Here is a 14344-nt window from a genome sequence, read left to right on the forward strand (position 1 = left end):
GAGACTCATGGCTGCCCCCTCCCCCACAGCTGTGTGTGACTTTTCCCCAGTCCCCCTGTCACCTACGGCGGTGTGTTACATTCCCCCAGCTACCTCCATGACACAGCCCTCTGTGAGCCCGGGCCGCAACCCCCAGCCCAGCTACCCCAGATGGGAGAGGAGAGGACACTGTCTGCAGTGAGGGAGATATGGGGGAGGAACTGTGTTGGTCTTGACCCCGAGCAGCAGGAACGGTTGTGGCAGTTGCTGTTTGAATTCAGAGACAGTTTTGCGTTGAGTGAGGGAGAGGTGGGTCAGACTCATCTGGTGCAGCATGAGATCGACACAGGTGATGCTCGACCCATCAAGATGCGTCCCCGCCGTATCCCGCTGGCACGCCAGGAGGCGGCAGACAAGGCTGTGTTGGAGATGCAGCGGGCAGACTTCATTGAGCCCTCAGACAGCCCCTGGGCGGCGCCAGTCGTCATGGTTCCGAAGAAGGGGGCAAGCTGAGGTTCTGTGCGGACTACAGGCGGCTGAATGAGGTAACCAGGAAGGACTCATACCCCATACCACGTATCGATGAGTCGCTGGACCTGGTTAGGGGTCCTCCTGGTTCTCCTCACTAGACCTCCGAAGTGGCTACTGGCAGGTGCCCCTCTCCCCAGAGGCCAGAGCCAAAACTGCGTTCTCCACTAACAGAGGACACTGGCAGTTCAAGGTCCTGTGCTTTGGCCTGTGCAACGCTCCAGCTACTTTTGAGCGTTTGATGGACAGGGTGCTGGATGGCATCCCCCGACAGCAGTGTCTGGTATACCTCGATGACATCCTGGCCCATGGCAGCTCCTTCCAGTCAGCCCTGGAGGCGCTACGGCGTGTGCTGGAGAGGGTGGCTGCCGCAGGTCTGAAGCTCCACCCCGAGAAGTGCCACTTCATGAGGAGAGAGGTGTCCTTCTTGGGCCACCGAGTGGGGAAGGAGGGGATCAGCACCATGGAGGACAAGGTAGGGGCTGTCAGAGACTGGCCCACCCCCACCGACCAGCGTCAGCTGAAGAGCTTCCTGGGCCTGGCCTCGTACTACAGGAGGTTTGTACGGGGCTTCTCAAGCGTTGCTGCTCCACTGAACCGCCTGCTGCCGAAGGACAAGGCTTTCACTTGGACAGTGGAGTGTGAGGAGGCGTTCAACACCCTCAAACGTGCACTGATCGAGGCCCCCGTGCTCGCCCCCCCTGACCTCACCTTGCCCTTTATCCTGGACACAGACGCGAGCAATGTGGGCATGGGTGGGGTGCTGGCCCAGGTGGGGCCAGAGGGGGAGAGAGTGGTGGCGTACTTCAGCAAAACATTTGACAAACATGAGCGCCGCTACTGTGTCACCCGGCGGGAGCTCTTGGCTGTTGTGGCTTCCGTCAAACACTTCAAGTACTACCTGGGTGGTCTGCCCTTTACTGTAAGGACTGACCACTCTGCTCTCCAGTGGCTCATGTCTTTCAGAGAGCCAGAGGGGCAGGTGGCACGCTGGTTGGAGGAGCTTCAGCCGTATGACTTCACGGTGGTGCACAGGGCAGGGGCACGCCACTCCAATGCCGACGCCATGTCCCGTCGGCCCTGTACTGCAGACGGCTGCCGCCACTGTGAACGGAGAGAGGGACGGGAGAGAGAGCTGCGGGCAGAGGAGGGTGTCTGTGCCACAGTGTGTCGGGCGAGCGGGCCTGTCTGCTGCGAGCTGCAGACTGTCGACGTGGCTGAATGGCGGCAGCAGCAGGGACGGGACACAGACCTACAGCCAGTGCTACAGTGGGTAGAGGCGCAGGTGAGGCCACCATGGGAAGAGGTGACAGCGCTCTCACTCGCGACCAAAGGGTTGTGGTCGAAGTTTGAGAGACTGCGGCTGGCTGATGGCGTGCTACAGCGGGCATGGAAGGAGTCAGCTACGGGAGAGGAGAGGTGGCAGGTGGTGGTCCCAAAAGCATTGCGGGAGGCTGTGCTCCAGAGTACTCATGGGGGGGTGGGGACTGGACACTTTGGGGTCACAAAAACACTGCGCCGTCTCCGTCAGGGCTTCTACTGGGGGCAGCACAAGAGGGATGTGGAGGACTTTTGTCGCCGCTGTGACAACTGCACAGCGAGAAAGGGCCCCCCAGGCCGCTCTCATGCTCAGCTCCAACAGTTCCCAGTGGGGGCTCCCATGGAGAGGGTGGGAGTGGATGTAGTTGGGCCGTTCCCCACCACAGACAGTGGAAACCGCTGGGTGCTCACGGCCATGGACTATTTCACAAAATGGCCCGAGGCCTATGCTCTGCCTGACCAGGAGGCAGAGACCATCGTCGACGCCCTGACAGCGGGGATGTTCAGCAGGTTTGGAGCTGCAGAGTCCATCCACAGCGACCAAGGCAGAAACTTTGAGTCCCGTGTGTTCGCCACCATGTGTGAGAGGCTGGGTATGCACAAGACCCGCACTACTCCTCTCCATCCTCAAAGTGATGGCCTTGTGGAGCGCTTCAACAAAACGCTTGGACAGCAGCTGGCCATCGTCTCTTCCAAACACCAGCGTGACTGGGACAAGCACCTGCCTATGGTCCTCATGGCATGCCGCTCCGCTGTCCAAGACTCCACCTCCTGCACGCCTGCCCTCCTCATGCTGGGGGAGAGATCCGCACCCCTGCGGAGATGGCGTTTGGTCGGCCCCTGGATAGCCCTCATGTTCCTCCGGGGCCGGAGTATGCCCGGAGACTCCAGGACCGCTTGGAGACAGCCCACACCTTCGCCAGAGAGCAGCTGGTGAATGCAGGTGTGAGGCAGAAAAGGAACTATGACGTGCACACCCGGGGAAGGCACTTTGTGGCTGGGGAGCTGGTCTGGGTCTACAGCCCCCTAAGAAAAAAGGCAGATGCCCCAAGTTGGACAGTCACTGGGTGGGACCCTGCAGTGTCCTGGAGAGGGTAGGGGAGGTTGTGTACCGGGTGCAGCTTCCTCCCAGGGGGAGAAAGGTGGCACTGCACCGGGACAGGTTAGCCCCATACAGAGGGGCCTCTTTTCCCCAAACCCCAGGAACCCCCACAATTCCCCTCTCTGGCAATGACATTCTCCAGGCACCCACCCTCAGGTGCCGCAGACAAGGCTCCAGACAGCCCACTCCCCCTGTTTCCCCCCCTGTGTCACCGCGTGGTTCCCCAGAGCCACGGACTGTATTACCCGTTCCCGCTTCCTTGTCCCCCATATCCCTGCCTTCATCCCCTGGTTCCCATGGGGGCACTCTGCGACCATCACGGCCACGCAGGCAAAGGAGACCTCCGGGTCGCTTCAGAGACTTTGTTTGTTCCCTCGGGGACGAGGGACTTTGTGGTGGGGGGGCTGTGTAGCGACCCGCACAGACAGCTGTGTGTTATGTCTTAGGCTAGGATGTGGTTGTGTTGTACTGACCAGTACCCGGTGTTCGCGGGGTCCGACATGTCAGTCAACCTGCTATCTGCCAATCACGGGAATGCCTGGAATGTTCTGATGCCGGGCATCCTGGTGGTTGGCGGAGTGGCGTGGAGGGGGGTTGGGCAGGGGGGTGAGCATTGGAAGTTAAGACCAGGTTCAACCTTTATTCTCTCTCTTACGTCTGGGCTGCCCAAGAGAAGGTCACGATTGGCTTATGGGTTATCTGTTATCTTTTTGGCGTGTGCTACGGCCCTAACAGTAGCCTGTGTAAAGTTGGTTTAATAAACCGTCAATTCGCAAACTCAAGCCTCTGTCTGGACAATTGTTCCTTTATGATCTAGTCAGGTCATTACAGTACTTTAACTTTACAGCTCCACTCATGGTATGGATGTATATTGAGGGTTGTTTAGTTGCTGTCGCATGTTTTGGGTTTAATATTGTTTGCCGAGTAGTGTTTAACACTTTCTTCCTCATTCACATATCTGATTATTACTTTACTAATACAAGCCATTGTAAAAATCAAATGTTAACGTGTCTTACGGACAGCTGCACAAGCAGGTTCTGTTTTAGTCACTTGCATCCAGTTGTCTGAAATGAAAGTGAAAGCTCTTCGAGTTGCGTGGCACAAGGACAGATAGGTCCAGAAGACCGTTTTGTAACATGAGTTTAAACGTCAATATTCTTATCTGTTTATTTCTCTGTGCAGGTAGGCTACTTTATGACCTTTATTTTTTTTGGCTATCATATTTCTTTAATCTGATGGTTTCATGCATGTTGTGCTCGTTCAGCGTCATGTTTGTTAGCCTATAATTATGATTGATTTTTAAATGTGAAGTTTAAAATTTAACTCTCATATGGATTATTCTACGTATTCCTCGATTTGACAGAGGTACCAGGAATCCAGTCTTTCGAACAGGTGCCTTGGCTGCCCTGTCAGCTGGTGGACGAAAGTGTAACGTTCAATGATGAGGGACATGCTGAAACCGAGTACCAGCACAGAGACGCTGGGCTGCAGTTTGGCCATCCAGGGGACAGTGCTTTGAACCCTAATACGATCACCTTCCTTGTTACAGGTGAATGAGAGAAACCGCTAAACAAATGTCAGATTTGGTTATATATTCTTCACTGGTTAATGTTTTGTTTTCAACACTGAGAGATGCGCTTCAAACCGTGTGTTCAGGCTCTAAGGTGGACATGAGGAAGTACATCGAAGGAGTAGTGGAGCACCAGCTGCAGTGTGAGATCCGCAGGTACAACACAGAGAGCCTCCAGATGCGTTGGCCAGGTTTAGGAGCCCAGGAGTATGACATCTGGTTCACCTGCACCATACGGCACACCGACGGCGTATTCATCATCACCAGCTTCCTCAGACACACCCCTGCAACGCCCACACCTGGCCAGGCACACTACCGCAACTGGGCCGCCATCGCAGACAGAGCGGCGCTAACCACTTCAAGTAATGCAGACTTTTCCTTCTGTCTTTTTCTTATGCAGTAGATCAAGTCAAACTCATTCCACGGAGGGCCGAGTCTGGGTTTTCTCTCCACCCTTGTACTTGATTAAGGTCACTAATTAGCAGTTGTGTAAAGTACTTAAGTTAAAATACTTGAAAGTACTACTTAAGTTGTTATTTGGGGTATCTACTTTGCTGTTTTTATATTTTTGTCTACTTTTACTTCACTACATTCCTTAGGAAAATATTGTACTTTTTACTCCATACATTTTCCTTGACACCCAAAAGTACTGAATGCTTAGCAGGACAGGAAAATGGTCAAATTCATGCACTTATCAACTGAACATCCCTAGTCAACCCTACTGCCTCTGATCTGCGGACTCACTAAACACACATGATTCGTTTGTAAATTAAGTCTGAATGTTTGAGTCTGCCTGTGGCTTTCTGTAAGTACATTTTAAAAATGGTGCCATCTGGTTTGCTTAATATAAGGAATTTTAAATGATTTATACTTTTGATACTTAAGTATATTTAAAACCAAATATTTTTAGAGTTTTCTTGGTGACTTTTACTTGAGTCATTTTGTATTTTAAGGTATCATCACTTTTACTCAAGAATGACAGTTGGGTACTTTTCCCACCACTGCTAATTAGTAAGGAACTCTCCTCCCTGAGTTGTCTAGGTCTTAATTGAAAGGAAAAAAACAAAACCCGCAGATACTTGGCCAGCCTCGGAATAAGTTTGACACTTCTCAGTAGATGTAGGCTGTACTCTAGTCCAGTGCTTCCCAATCCTGGTGCACATTTTATTTTTGATACTATACTTGATGATGCATTGATTAGTTGATTCAACTGTGTTAGTGCTAGGGCAAATATCTACACACCTTGGGAAGTGCTGCTCTAGTCTAACATACAGTACCAGTCAAGTTTGGACACCTACTCATTCAAGGTTTTTTTTTTTTTTTACTATTTTCTACATTGTAGAATAATAGTGAAGACAAACTATGAAATAAAACAACATGGACTCATGTAGTAACCAAAAAAGTGATTAACAAATCTATTTTATATTCTTCAAAGTAGTGTTGGGTTCTGCGAATGGAAATATACTTATTCAGGTCACTGAGGGAGAGTGGGTAATGTATAACGTTCACATTATGTCAGGATATGTTATTGTTATCCATCAGGGATCTTTGGAGGAGAAGAGACAGTCTGGTACCTGTCACCATGACAGCTGTGAGTTGGGGAGGAGTGAGTACTTTGGGGCAGAGGTCCCGTCAGATGAGGTGAGGAAGAACCAATATCACTGAAGGGTTTTGTGTCTCAACAGAGATGCATTGGCTGTTCAAATGTGTAAGAAGTGACGCCACATAAGAGAAAGGGTTAAATACTAGTGCTGGTGTGAATGTTTTCGTCGATTCAGCTGTTCGATCCTTTAGGAAGAATAAGCTTGGTTTGAGCTTTCAGTGTCCGAGTTCTTACTCTAATAATCAGAACCTAACAGAAGCCACCCTTTGCCTTGATGACAGCTTTGCACACTCTTGGCATTCTCTCAATCAGCTTCATGAGGTAGTTACCTGGAATGCTTTTCCTACAGTCTTGAAGGAGTTCCCACATGCTGAGCACTTGGAGTCTTTTCCTTCACTCTGCGGTCCAACTCATCCCAAACCAACTGAATTGGGTTGAGGTCGGGTGATTGTGGAGGCCAGGTCATCTCATGCAGCACTCCATCACTCACCTTCTTGGTTAAATAGCCCTTACACAGCCTGAAGGTGTGTGTTGGGTCATTGTCCTATTGAAAAACAAGTGATAGTCCCACTAAGCGCAAACCAGATGTGATGGCGTATCGATGCAGTATGCTGTGGTAGCCATGCTGGTTATGTGTGCCTTCAATTCAAAATAAATCACTGTCACTGTCACCAGCAAAGCACCATAACACGTCTCCTCCATGCTTTTATGTGGGAACCACATATGCAGAGATAATCCGTTCACCTACTCGGCGTCTCCCAAAGACACGGCGGTTGGAACCAATAATGTCTAATCTCAAAAAGGACAGATTTCCACTGGTCTAATGTCCATTGCTCATGTTTCTTGTCCCAAGCAAGTCTCTTCGTCTTATTGGTGTGCTTTAGTAGTAGTTTCTTTGCAGTAATTCAACCGTGAAGGCCTGCTTCACGCAGTCTCCTATGAACAGTTGATGTTGATGGTTCTTTTACTTGAACTCTGAAGCATTTATTTGGGCTGCAATCTGAGGCGCAGTTAATTGCCGATTTCTGAGGCTGGTACCTCTAATGAACTTATCCTCTGCAGCAGAGGTAACTCTGTCTTCCTTTCCTGTGGTGTTTCCTCATGAGTGTCGGTTTCATGGCGCTTGATGGTTTTTGCGACTGTACTTGAAGAAACTTTCAAAGTTTAACATTTTCCGTATTGGCTGACCTTCATGTCTTAAAGTAGTGCTGTACGGTCGTATCTCTTTGCTTATTTGAACGGTTCTTGCCATAATATGGACTTAGCCCTATTTGGTAAAAGACCATATACCATCTTCTGTATACTACCCCTACCTTGTCACAACACAACTAATTGGCTTGAACGCATGAAGAAGGAAAGAAATTCCACATTTAACTCTTAACAAGGCACACCTGTTAATTGAAATGTATTCCAGGTGACTACCTCATGAAGCTGGTTGAGAGAATGCCAATAGTGTTCAAAACTGTCATCAAGGCAAAGGGTGGGTACTTTGAAGAATCTCAAATATAAAATATACACTTTTTTTGGTTACTACGTGATTCCATATGTTATGTCATAGTTTGGATGTGTTTACTGTTATTTTACAATGTAGAAAACAGTCCAAATAAAGGGATCCTTGAATGAGTAGGTGTATCTAAACTTTTGACTGGTACTGTATTGTCAGTTATTCCTTTTATATCCTTGTTTTATTTAATTTAGGCATTTGTATATCTATGTATGAGTAAAAATGAATGTTAGGTCAATTGTCCAATACTTCTCTCTCCTGAAAGTCTGAGTCACATATACTGTATTGTATGTCTGTCAGACGCATCAGAATGAGACCCTAGCTATAATCTCCTTCTAAATTTCTCCTTCCTCTGCACCCCCTTCCTGCCCTGCCTTGACTGTGACCTGTGTGTAGCTGTGATGCTAGTCCTCACCCGCTCTCCCTCTGTGCGGGTGGGCCTAGTGAAGCAACAGAGCCTGCATTGTCAGTTTGACGTAGACCACAAGGCAGCTGACCTGACAGTGGAATGGCGTTTGCAACGACACGGCGAACGCACCACGCTCTTCAGCCACTCCAGCCGCTCGGGCCAGACAAAGGGGAGCGGAGTTCCGCTTAACGCCATCGGTAGGGGCAACGCATCCTTGACGCTCCCCCTCACCAAGCAGAGCAGCGAGGGGACGTATGTCTGCCTTGTCTCAGTGCCTCCGCTGTTTGGTAGCCATGACATCACTCTGCACATCATGGGTAAGGTGGAGGGGTTAGGGGTCACAGGACTTGATGGAGACACATTTCATTGTTGAAGCTTTGCGCCATCATTTGCTCATTGAACGAATAAGCAAATGACTTTTATTATCACTTCCTGATATGGTATACACTTTTATGAATTTGTCCATCTCTATGCCATGATAGCCATAATATAGCCAGTTAAAGGTGTCATTGACTGCCATTGTTATCATCTTGTAAATACCGCCAACATCCTCATTGTAATGCCAGTCATTTCTGACATCGTCCCTCAGAGCCGCCTCGCGTGTCCTTGAACGTGGACGCTACCATCTCCCTGGTGGACAGGGGGGAGCAGAAGGTGGTGTGTGAGGCAGAGGGCTACTACCCCCTGGATGTGGAGATGGAGTGGTTCAGGGAGTCCAGTGGTGGAGGCGGAGGCCTCCTACCAGAGAAGCTGGTCACTGTCCTGTACTCCAGCCACCGCCACCACCAGGACGGGACCTACTCTCTGTCGGCCTTCTTCCTGCTCCACGCTTCCCTGCATGACTCAGGCTCCAAGTACTTCTGCAGGGTGTCTCACAGCTCCCTGCGCATGCCCATCCGCAAAAGCTTCACCCTCATTGTCACAGGTTGGTGTTTTAGGAACTTCTCATGGAGTTTTAAACCTTATACCCTTGATTAAAAAGCAGTCTGATTACGTACAGTGATACAGTATGCGTTCATACACATTTCTGCAGATTTACAGAAGCATATTTTATATATTTTATATACACTGAGTATACCAAACATTAAGAACACCTTTGTAATGGTTGACCCACCCCTCCCACATTGTGTCAAGTTGCCTGGATGTCTTATGGGTGGTGGACCATTTTAGATGCATACGGGAAACTGAGTGTGAAAAACCCAGCAGCGTTGCAGTTCTTGACACAAACCGGTGCGCCTGGCACCTACTACATACTATGTTCAATGGCACTTCAATATTTTGTCTTTCCCGTTCACCCTCCGAATGGCAAACACACAAGCCATGTCAAGCCATTAAAAATCCTTCTTTATCCTGTCTCCTCCCCTTCATCTACACTAATTTGAAGTGGATTTAACAAGTGAAATCAATAAGGAATCACAGCTTTCACCTGGATTCACCTTGTCAGTCAATGTCATGGAAAGAGCAGGTGTTCTTAATGCTTCCAACACTCAATGTATATAGTCTTCACAGGATATTAATCCAAACGTACGACACTGTATGCAGTACCAATTCATGGCCACTAGATGGCAGCCCCAGTACCTTCAGAATATACTGTATTATGCTATGAGAGGAACATGCTACAAAAAACTGCATTGACTGAAACTTTGGATGTTATGTTTTATCAGAGTATGACAGTTGGAACGCTGCGCTGTGGTTGTTCTTTGGCTTTGGATCCATCTTGGTCATGGTGGCCATTTTGTTTGTGATGCTACCCCGCCTGAGCTCAGGTGAGCGTCTCAGGTTCACCACACTCTGTCCTTTACCTTCAGTCATTGCCAGGTTAAGCTTGTTAATGAGGTCACCCAATTGAGATATTGCTAATTATTGTTTGCTTGCTAGGACACATTTTGAACCTTTTGAATGTTTTTCTTTTACAGCAAGAAAAGCTAATCAGGTTGGTACCATCTTCATACTTTACGCATGGTATACGTCATCCAACGAAATGCTTACTTGCAGATTCTTTCTCTACAATAAGAAATAATAAAATATAAGCATACGAACAAAGTAAATGGCAGTAGAACAGAAAACATTGTAGCATAAGTATAATACAGGAAGGCAAAATATACAGTGCATTTGGAAAGTATTCAGACCCCTTGACTTTTCACATCTTGTTACATTAAAGCCTTATTCTAAAATTGGTAAAATAATTGTTGCCCCTCAATCTACACACAATACCCCATAATGACAAATCAAAACGGGTTTAGACATTGTTGCAAATTCATAAAAAATATAAAAAAATATCACATTTACATAAGTATTCAGACAATTTACTTAGTACTTTGCACCTTTAGCAGTGATTACAGCCTCGAGTGGTCTTGGGTATGACGGTACAAGCTTGGCAGACCTGTATTTGGAGAGTTTCTTCCATTCTCTGCAGATCGTCTAAAGCACTATCATGTAGGATGGGGAGCGTTGCTGCACAGCGATTTTTCAGGTCTCTCCAGAGATGTTAGTTCGGGGGACATTCAGAGACTTGTACCGAAGCCACTCCTGCGTTGTCTTGTCTATGCTTAGGGTTGTTGTCCTGTTGGAAGGTGAACCTTTGCCCCAGTCTAAGGTCCTGAGCGCTCTGGAGCAAGTTTGCATCAAGGATCTCTGTACTTTGCTCTGTTTATCTTTGCCTCGATCCTGACTTGTCTCCCGGGTCACTGCTGCTGAAAACCATCCCCACAGCATGATGCTGCCACCAGCATGCTTCACCGTAGGGATGGTGCCAGGTTTCCTCCAGACGAGACACTTGGCATTCAGGGCAAAGAGTTCAATCTTGGTTTCATCAGATCAGAGAATCTTGTTTCTCATGGTCTGAGAGTCTTCAGATGCCTTTTGGAAAACTCCAAACGGGCTGTCATGTGCCTTTTTACTGAGGAGTGACTTCCTTAAATAAAGATAAATGTAAAACCTGTTTTCGCTTTGGTGCTATTGTGTGTAGATTGCCGAGCAATTGGTTTTATTAGATACCTTTTTGATTAAGGCTGTAACTATAAGAAAATGTGGATAAAGTCAAAGGGTGTGTATACTTACCCAAGGCACTGTGTAGTCCAATATTTACACATGTACTGGAGAAGGTGGGATGGGGGGCAGTGTGTAAACTGAGCAGTATATTAAGGGTTTGGTTGTGTGTGTGTGTGTGTAGCATGACTGTAGGGTTATCACGATACCAGCGTTGCGATACTGAGAGGTATCTTGGCAAGGAAACAAAACATGAAGCTGACTCCATTTCCTGAGGAAAACAGTCCTACTGTTGTAAACAAGCAGCCTTATATTGTCACCCAGAATCACGTTTCTTTTCCAAGCTATAGCACATAACATTTGACATACTGTATTTTTTTTTTAATTTAAAGGACCATAGCATTTAGTCTGCTTTTGTTTTCCTTTTTGAAAATCAGGTGTTGTAGTATACTGGTATCTTGACAACCCTACATGACTGTATACGTGTGGGTGTTTGTGAGAGACTTCGCTGCTCATTGTGTGTGTACTGTATCTCTCCTGTTCAGCACAAGCCCTACTGAGAGAACAATCCAGAATGGTCCTTCTCTTCATCTCTGGACTTCTCCATCAGATGGTTTATTTTGGAGTTAATGTTTCCCCTGAATCTCCTATTATAAAAGTACACACAGTTTAGAGAGAGACTATCCCACAAGGTCATAGTACTGCTCTACGATGAGATTGTGGAAGGTAGCTTAATTTTCCTATAAAAATACTTGACATGGAATAATTATTTTATTTTATAAAAATGCATGATAATGTATGCTATGAAAAATATGCACTAGGAAATTGATTTGTTTAAAATTGAAAAGCAAGGGTACGGATGAGATTGTGAATATAAATGTTTATTATTTATTTGTATTTAATAATTGCTGTTGCATTTACTGTTTTCGCTCTAGAGGTTTCTACTAAGTTAACAGGTCAGAGTGTGATGTCAAATCCAATCAGCACATTTCAGACATGGAATGCAACACAATGTGCTTCACAGGGAGAAAACAAACCTGAAATAATTACTACACAAGTGTAAAGAGGATGAAAACCAAAGAATAACAAGCTGAATGACTAAAAAGCACTCTAAGGAAAAGCATAGCTAAAAAGGTGTCTTTTAAGAGCTCTTTAAAATATGACCACAGTTTTTGCCTCCCTGAGGTTCTCTGGCAGGCAATTCCAGTGGCTGGGGGCATAATAGCTAAAAGCTGCCTTTCCATGTGTCTTGGTCCTAGGTATTGAGAGTTCAATAGAAAGCCCCTTCGTAATAATCAGGTCCAGAGTATGGCTGCAGTTATGGGTGGGCCCAAAAACATGTTGGATAATGTCCCTAGAGCCCAAAAGATGCATACATTCTCTTTGTCAACCATGAAAATTTAAGTCACCCAACATAATGAATTGATTATAGTTCTCAAGGACACTAGACAATAGTTCAGAGAAATCAGTAAAAAGTGTGGCAGTGCTTTAGTGGCCTATACAGGGGTTATGGCGGGCACTGGTGTCTGCCATTTAAACAGTATAGAGGCATGCTCAAAAGACCCAAAGTCGCCAAACTAAATGTTCTTACAGCTGAGAGCATTAGTAAAAATGGAGACACCCCCCCCCCCACACACACACACACGCACACTTTGAAAATATGTAGTTTGACACTGTCTTCTGCTGAAAGCCAATCTGTTTCCAGAGGCTTTGGCGTAATCTTGGTTAAGTCTTTAGTACCCTACATATGGAGAAATACTGTGCCAAAGCCCCATCTCTGTTTCTACATAGTTAACTTTACCATAAACACTTCACTCTGGAATGGCAGCTGTTCCCAAAGGGCACTTGGTACATTCCCCCCAAGCCATACCTTTGGGCACTAATGTTGGCACGTGGGGAGAAGTGTGGCTCTGGAGAGGCTATCATCACAGAGCAGAGCCAGTGTAAAGCTGTGTGCCTGTTGGGTCAGGAGTCAGCTGAGGGCCAGGGCTCTGCTCCGCCACACAGCCCAGCTCAGAGCTCCACCAGTGGAAAGGGCTGTAATGGGATCTGGGGGCTCAAAGATATACCGAGTAGACCCACGGGTAGTTCTAACTGAGCATCTGCTTCCTGTAAACTATGATGATGCACAATCTGGGGTCATACTAGGGTCAGGATTGGTTGTGGTCTAGGTCTATTATAGTCAACTATTGTTGTTGGTTACATATTTAGTCCCTCGGAAGGGCTCCATCGAATAACTTCCCTTCAGTAAATGTTCCCAGATGAGTTTTGGAGATACTACTTCATCAAAGGGATCGTAAAAAAAGAATGTAGGTGTAGCTAGTTTATTTGCAAAAATTATTAATGCCAATTGTTGACAAGCATGCACCTGTTAAGCAGTGGTACAAAAAGTACCCAATTGTATAGATTAGAGGTCGACCGATTGTATGATAAAAAAAATAAAAAAAAACATTCAACGCCAATACCGATTTAATCGTCCGATTTAAAATATATATATATTTGTAATGACAATTACAACAATACTGAATGAACAGTCATTTCAACTTAATATAATACATCAATAAAAATCAATTTAGCCTCATAAATAATGAAACATGTTCAATTTGGTTTAAATAATGCAAAAACAAAGTGTTGGAGAAGAAAGTAAAAGTGCAATATGTGCCATGTAAAAAGGCTAACATTGAAGTTCCTTGCTCCGAATGTCACGAATAGTACCGATGTTGACTCGGTTCAGGTGGCGGTCGCCGTCGCCTGTCTACTAGCTGCCACCGATCCTTTGTTCTGTGTTCGTTTGTTTTTGTCTAATTGGTTTCACCTTTTTCCTTGTTTGGGTGGGGTTATTTAAGTTGGTTTAGCCCGCTTCTGTTTGTGCGGGCTTGTTCTACTGTATTGTGAGAGGTGTTAGTATTTTGTGTTGGGGTTTTACCATCAGGGTCCTCTTTGTTTTATAGTTTCGCCTGTGTTGGGTAAATACTTTTTGATCTTTTGATTACGGACATTAAAGCATGTATTTTCCCGCATCCTTTGCTCTCTGCGCCTGACTCCACACACACTCACTCATTGAGCGTTACACCGAACATGAGAACATAAGAAAGCTGGTTGTTCCTTTTAACATGAGACTTCAATATTCTAAGGTAAGAGGTTTTAGTTTGTAGTTAGTATTTATAGGACTATTTTTCTCTACCATTTTGTATTTCATATATCTTTGACTATTGGATGTTCTTATAGGCACTTTAGTATTGCCAGTGTAACAGTATAGCTTCCGTCCCTCTCCTCGCACCTTCCTTGGCTCGAACCAGGAACACATAGACAACAGCCACCCTCAAAGCATCGTTCCCCAT

The 14344-nt window shown here is 46.5% G+C and overlaps 1 protein-coding gene across 2 annotated transcripts; it reads left to right on the top strand.

Moving 5' to 3' along the window:
* The first annotated feature begins 3759 nt into the window (after nucleotides 1-3759).
* Nucleotides 3760-14023, top strand: LOC135546176 (tapasin-related protein-like). 2 transcript variants are annotated; one of them, XM_064974383.1, is made up of 8 exons: nucleotides 3760-3787; nucleotides 4293-4478; nucleotides 4586-4861; nucleotides 8003-8332; nucleotides 8605-8940; nucleotides 9680-9781; nucleotides 9932-9948; nucleotides 11549-14023. In XM_064974383.1, the coding sequence occupies exons 3-8, from the start codon at nucleotides 4600-4602 to the stop codon at nucleotides 11561-11563; spliced, it is 1062 nt and encodes a 353-aa protein (XP_064830455.1). In that variant the 5' UTR covers nucleotides 3760-3787; nucleotides 4293-4478; nucleotides 4586-4599; the 3' UTR covers nucleotides 11564-14023. The 2 variants fall into 2 exon arrangements, with proteins under 2 accessions (XP_064830455.1, XP_064830454.1); XM_064974382.1 differs by lacking the exon at nucleotides 3760-3787 and adding an exon at nucleotides 3795-4111.
* The last annotated feature ends 321 nt before the right edge of the window (nucleotides 14024-14344 follow it).

Source organism: Oncorhynchus masou, chromosome 9 (assembly GCF_036934945.1).
Source record: "Oncorhynchus masou masou isolate Uvic2021 chromosome 9, UVic_Omas_1.1, whole genome shotgun sequence".
NCBI lineage: Eukaryota > Metazoa > Chordata > Actinopteri > Salmoniformes > Salmonidae > Oncorhynchus > Oncorhynchus masou.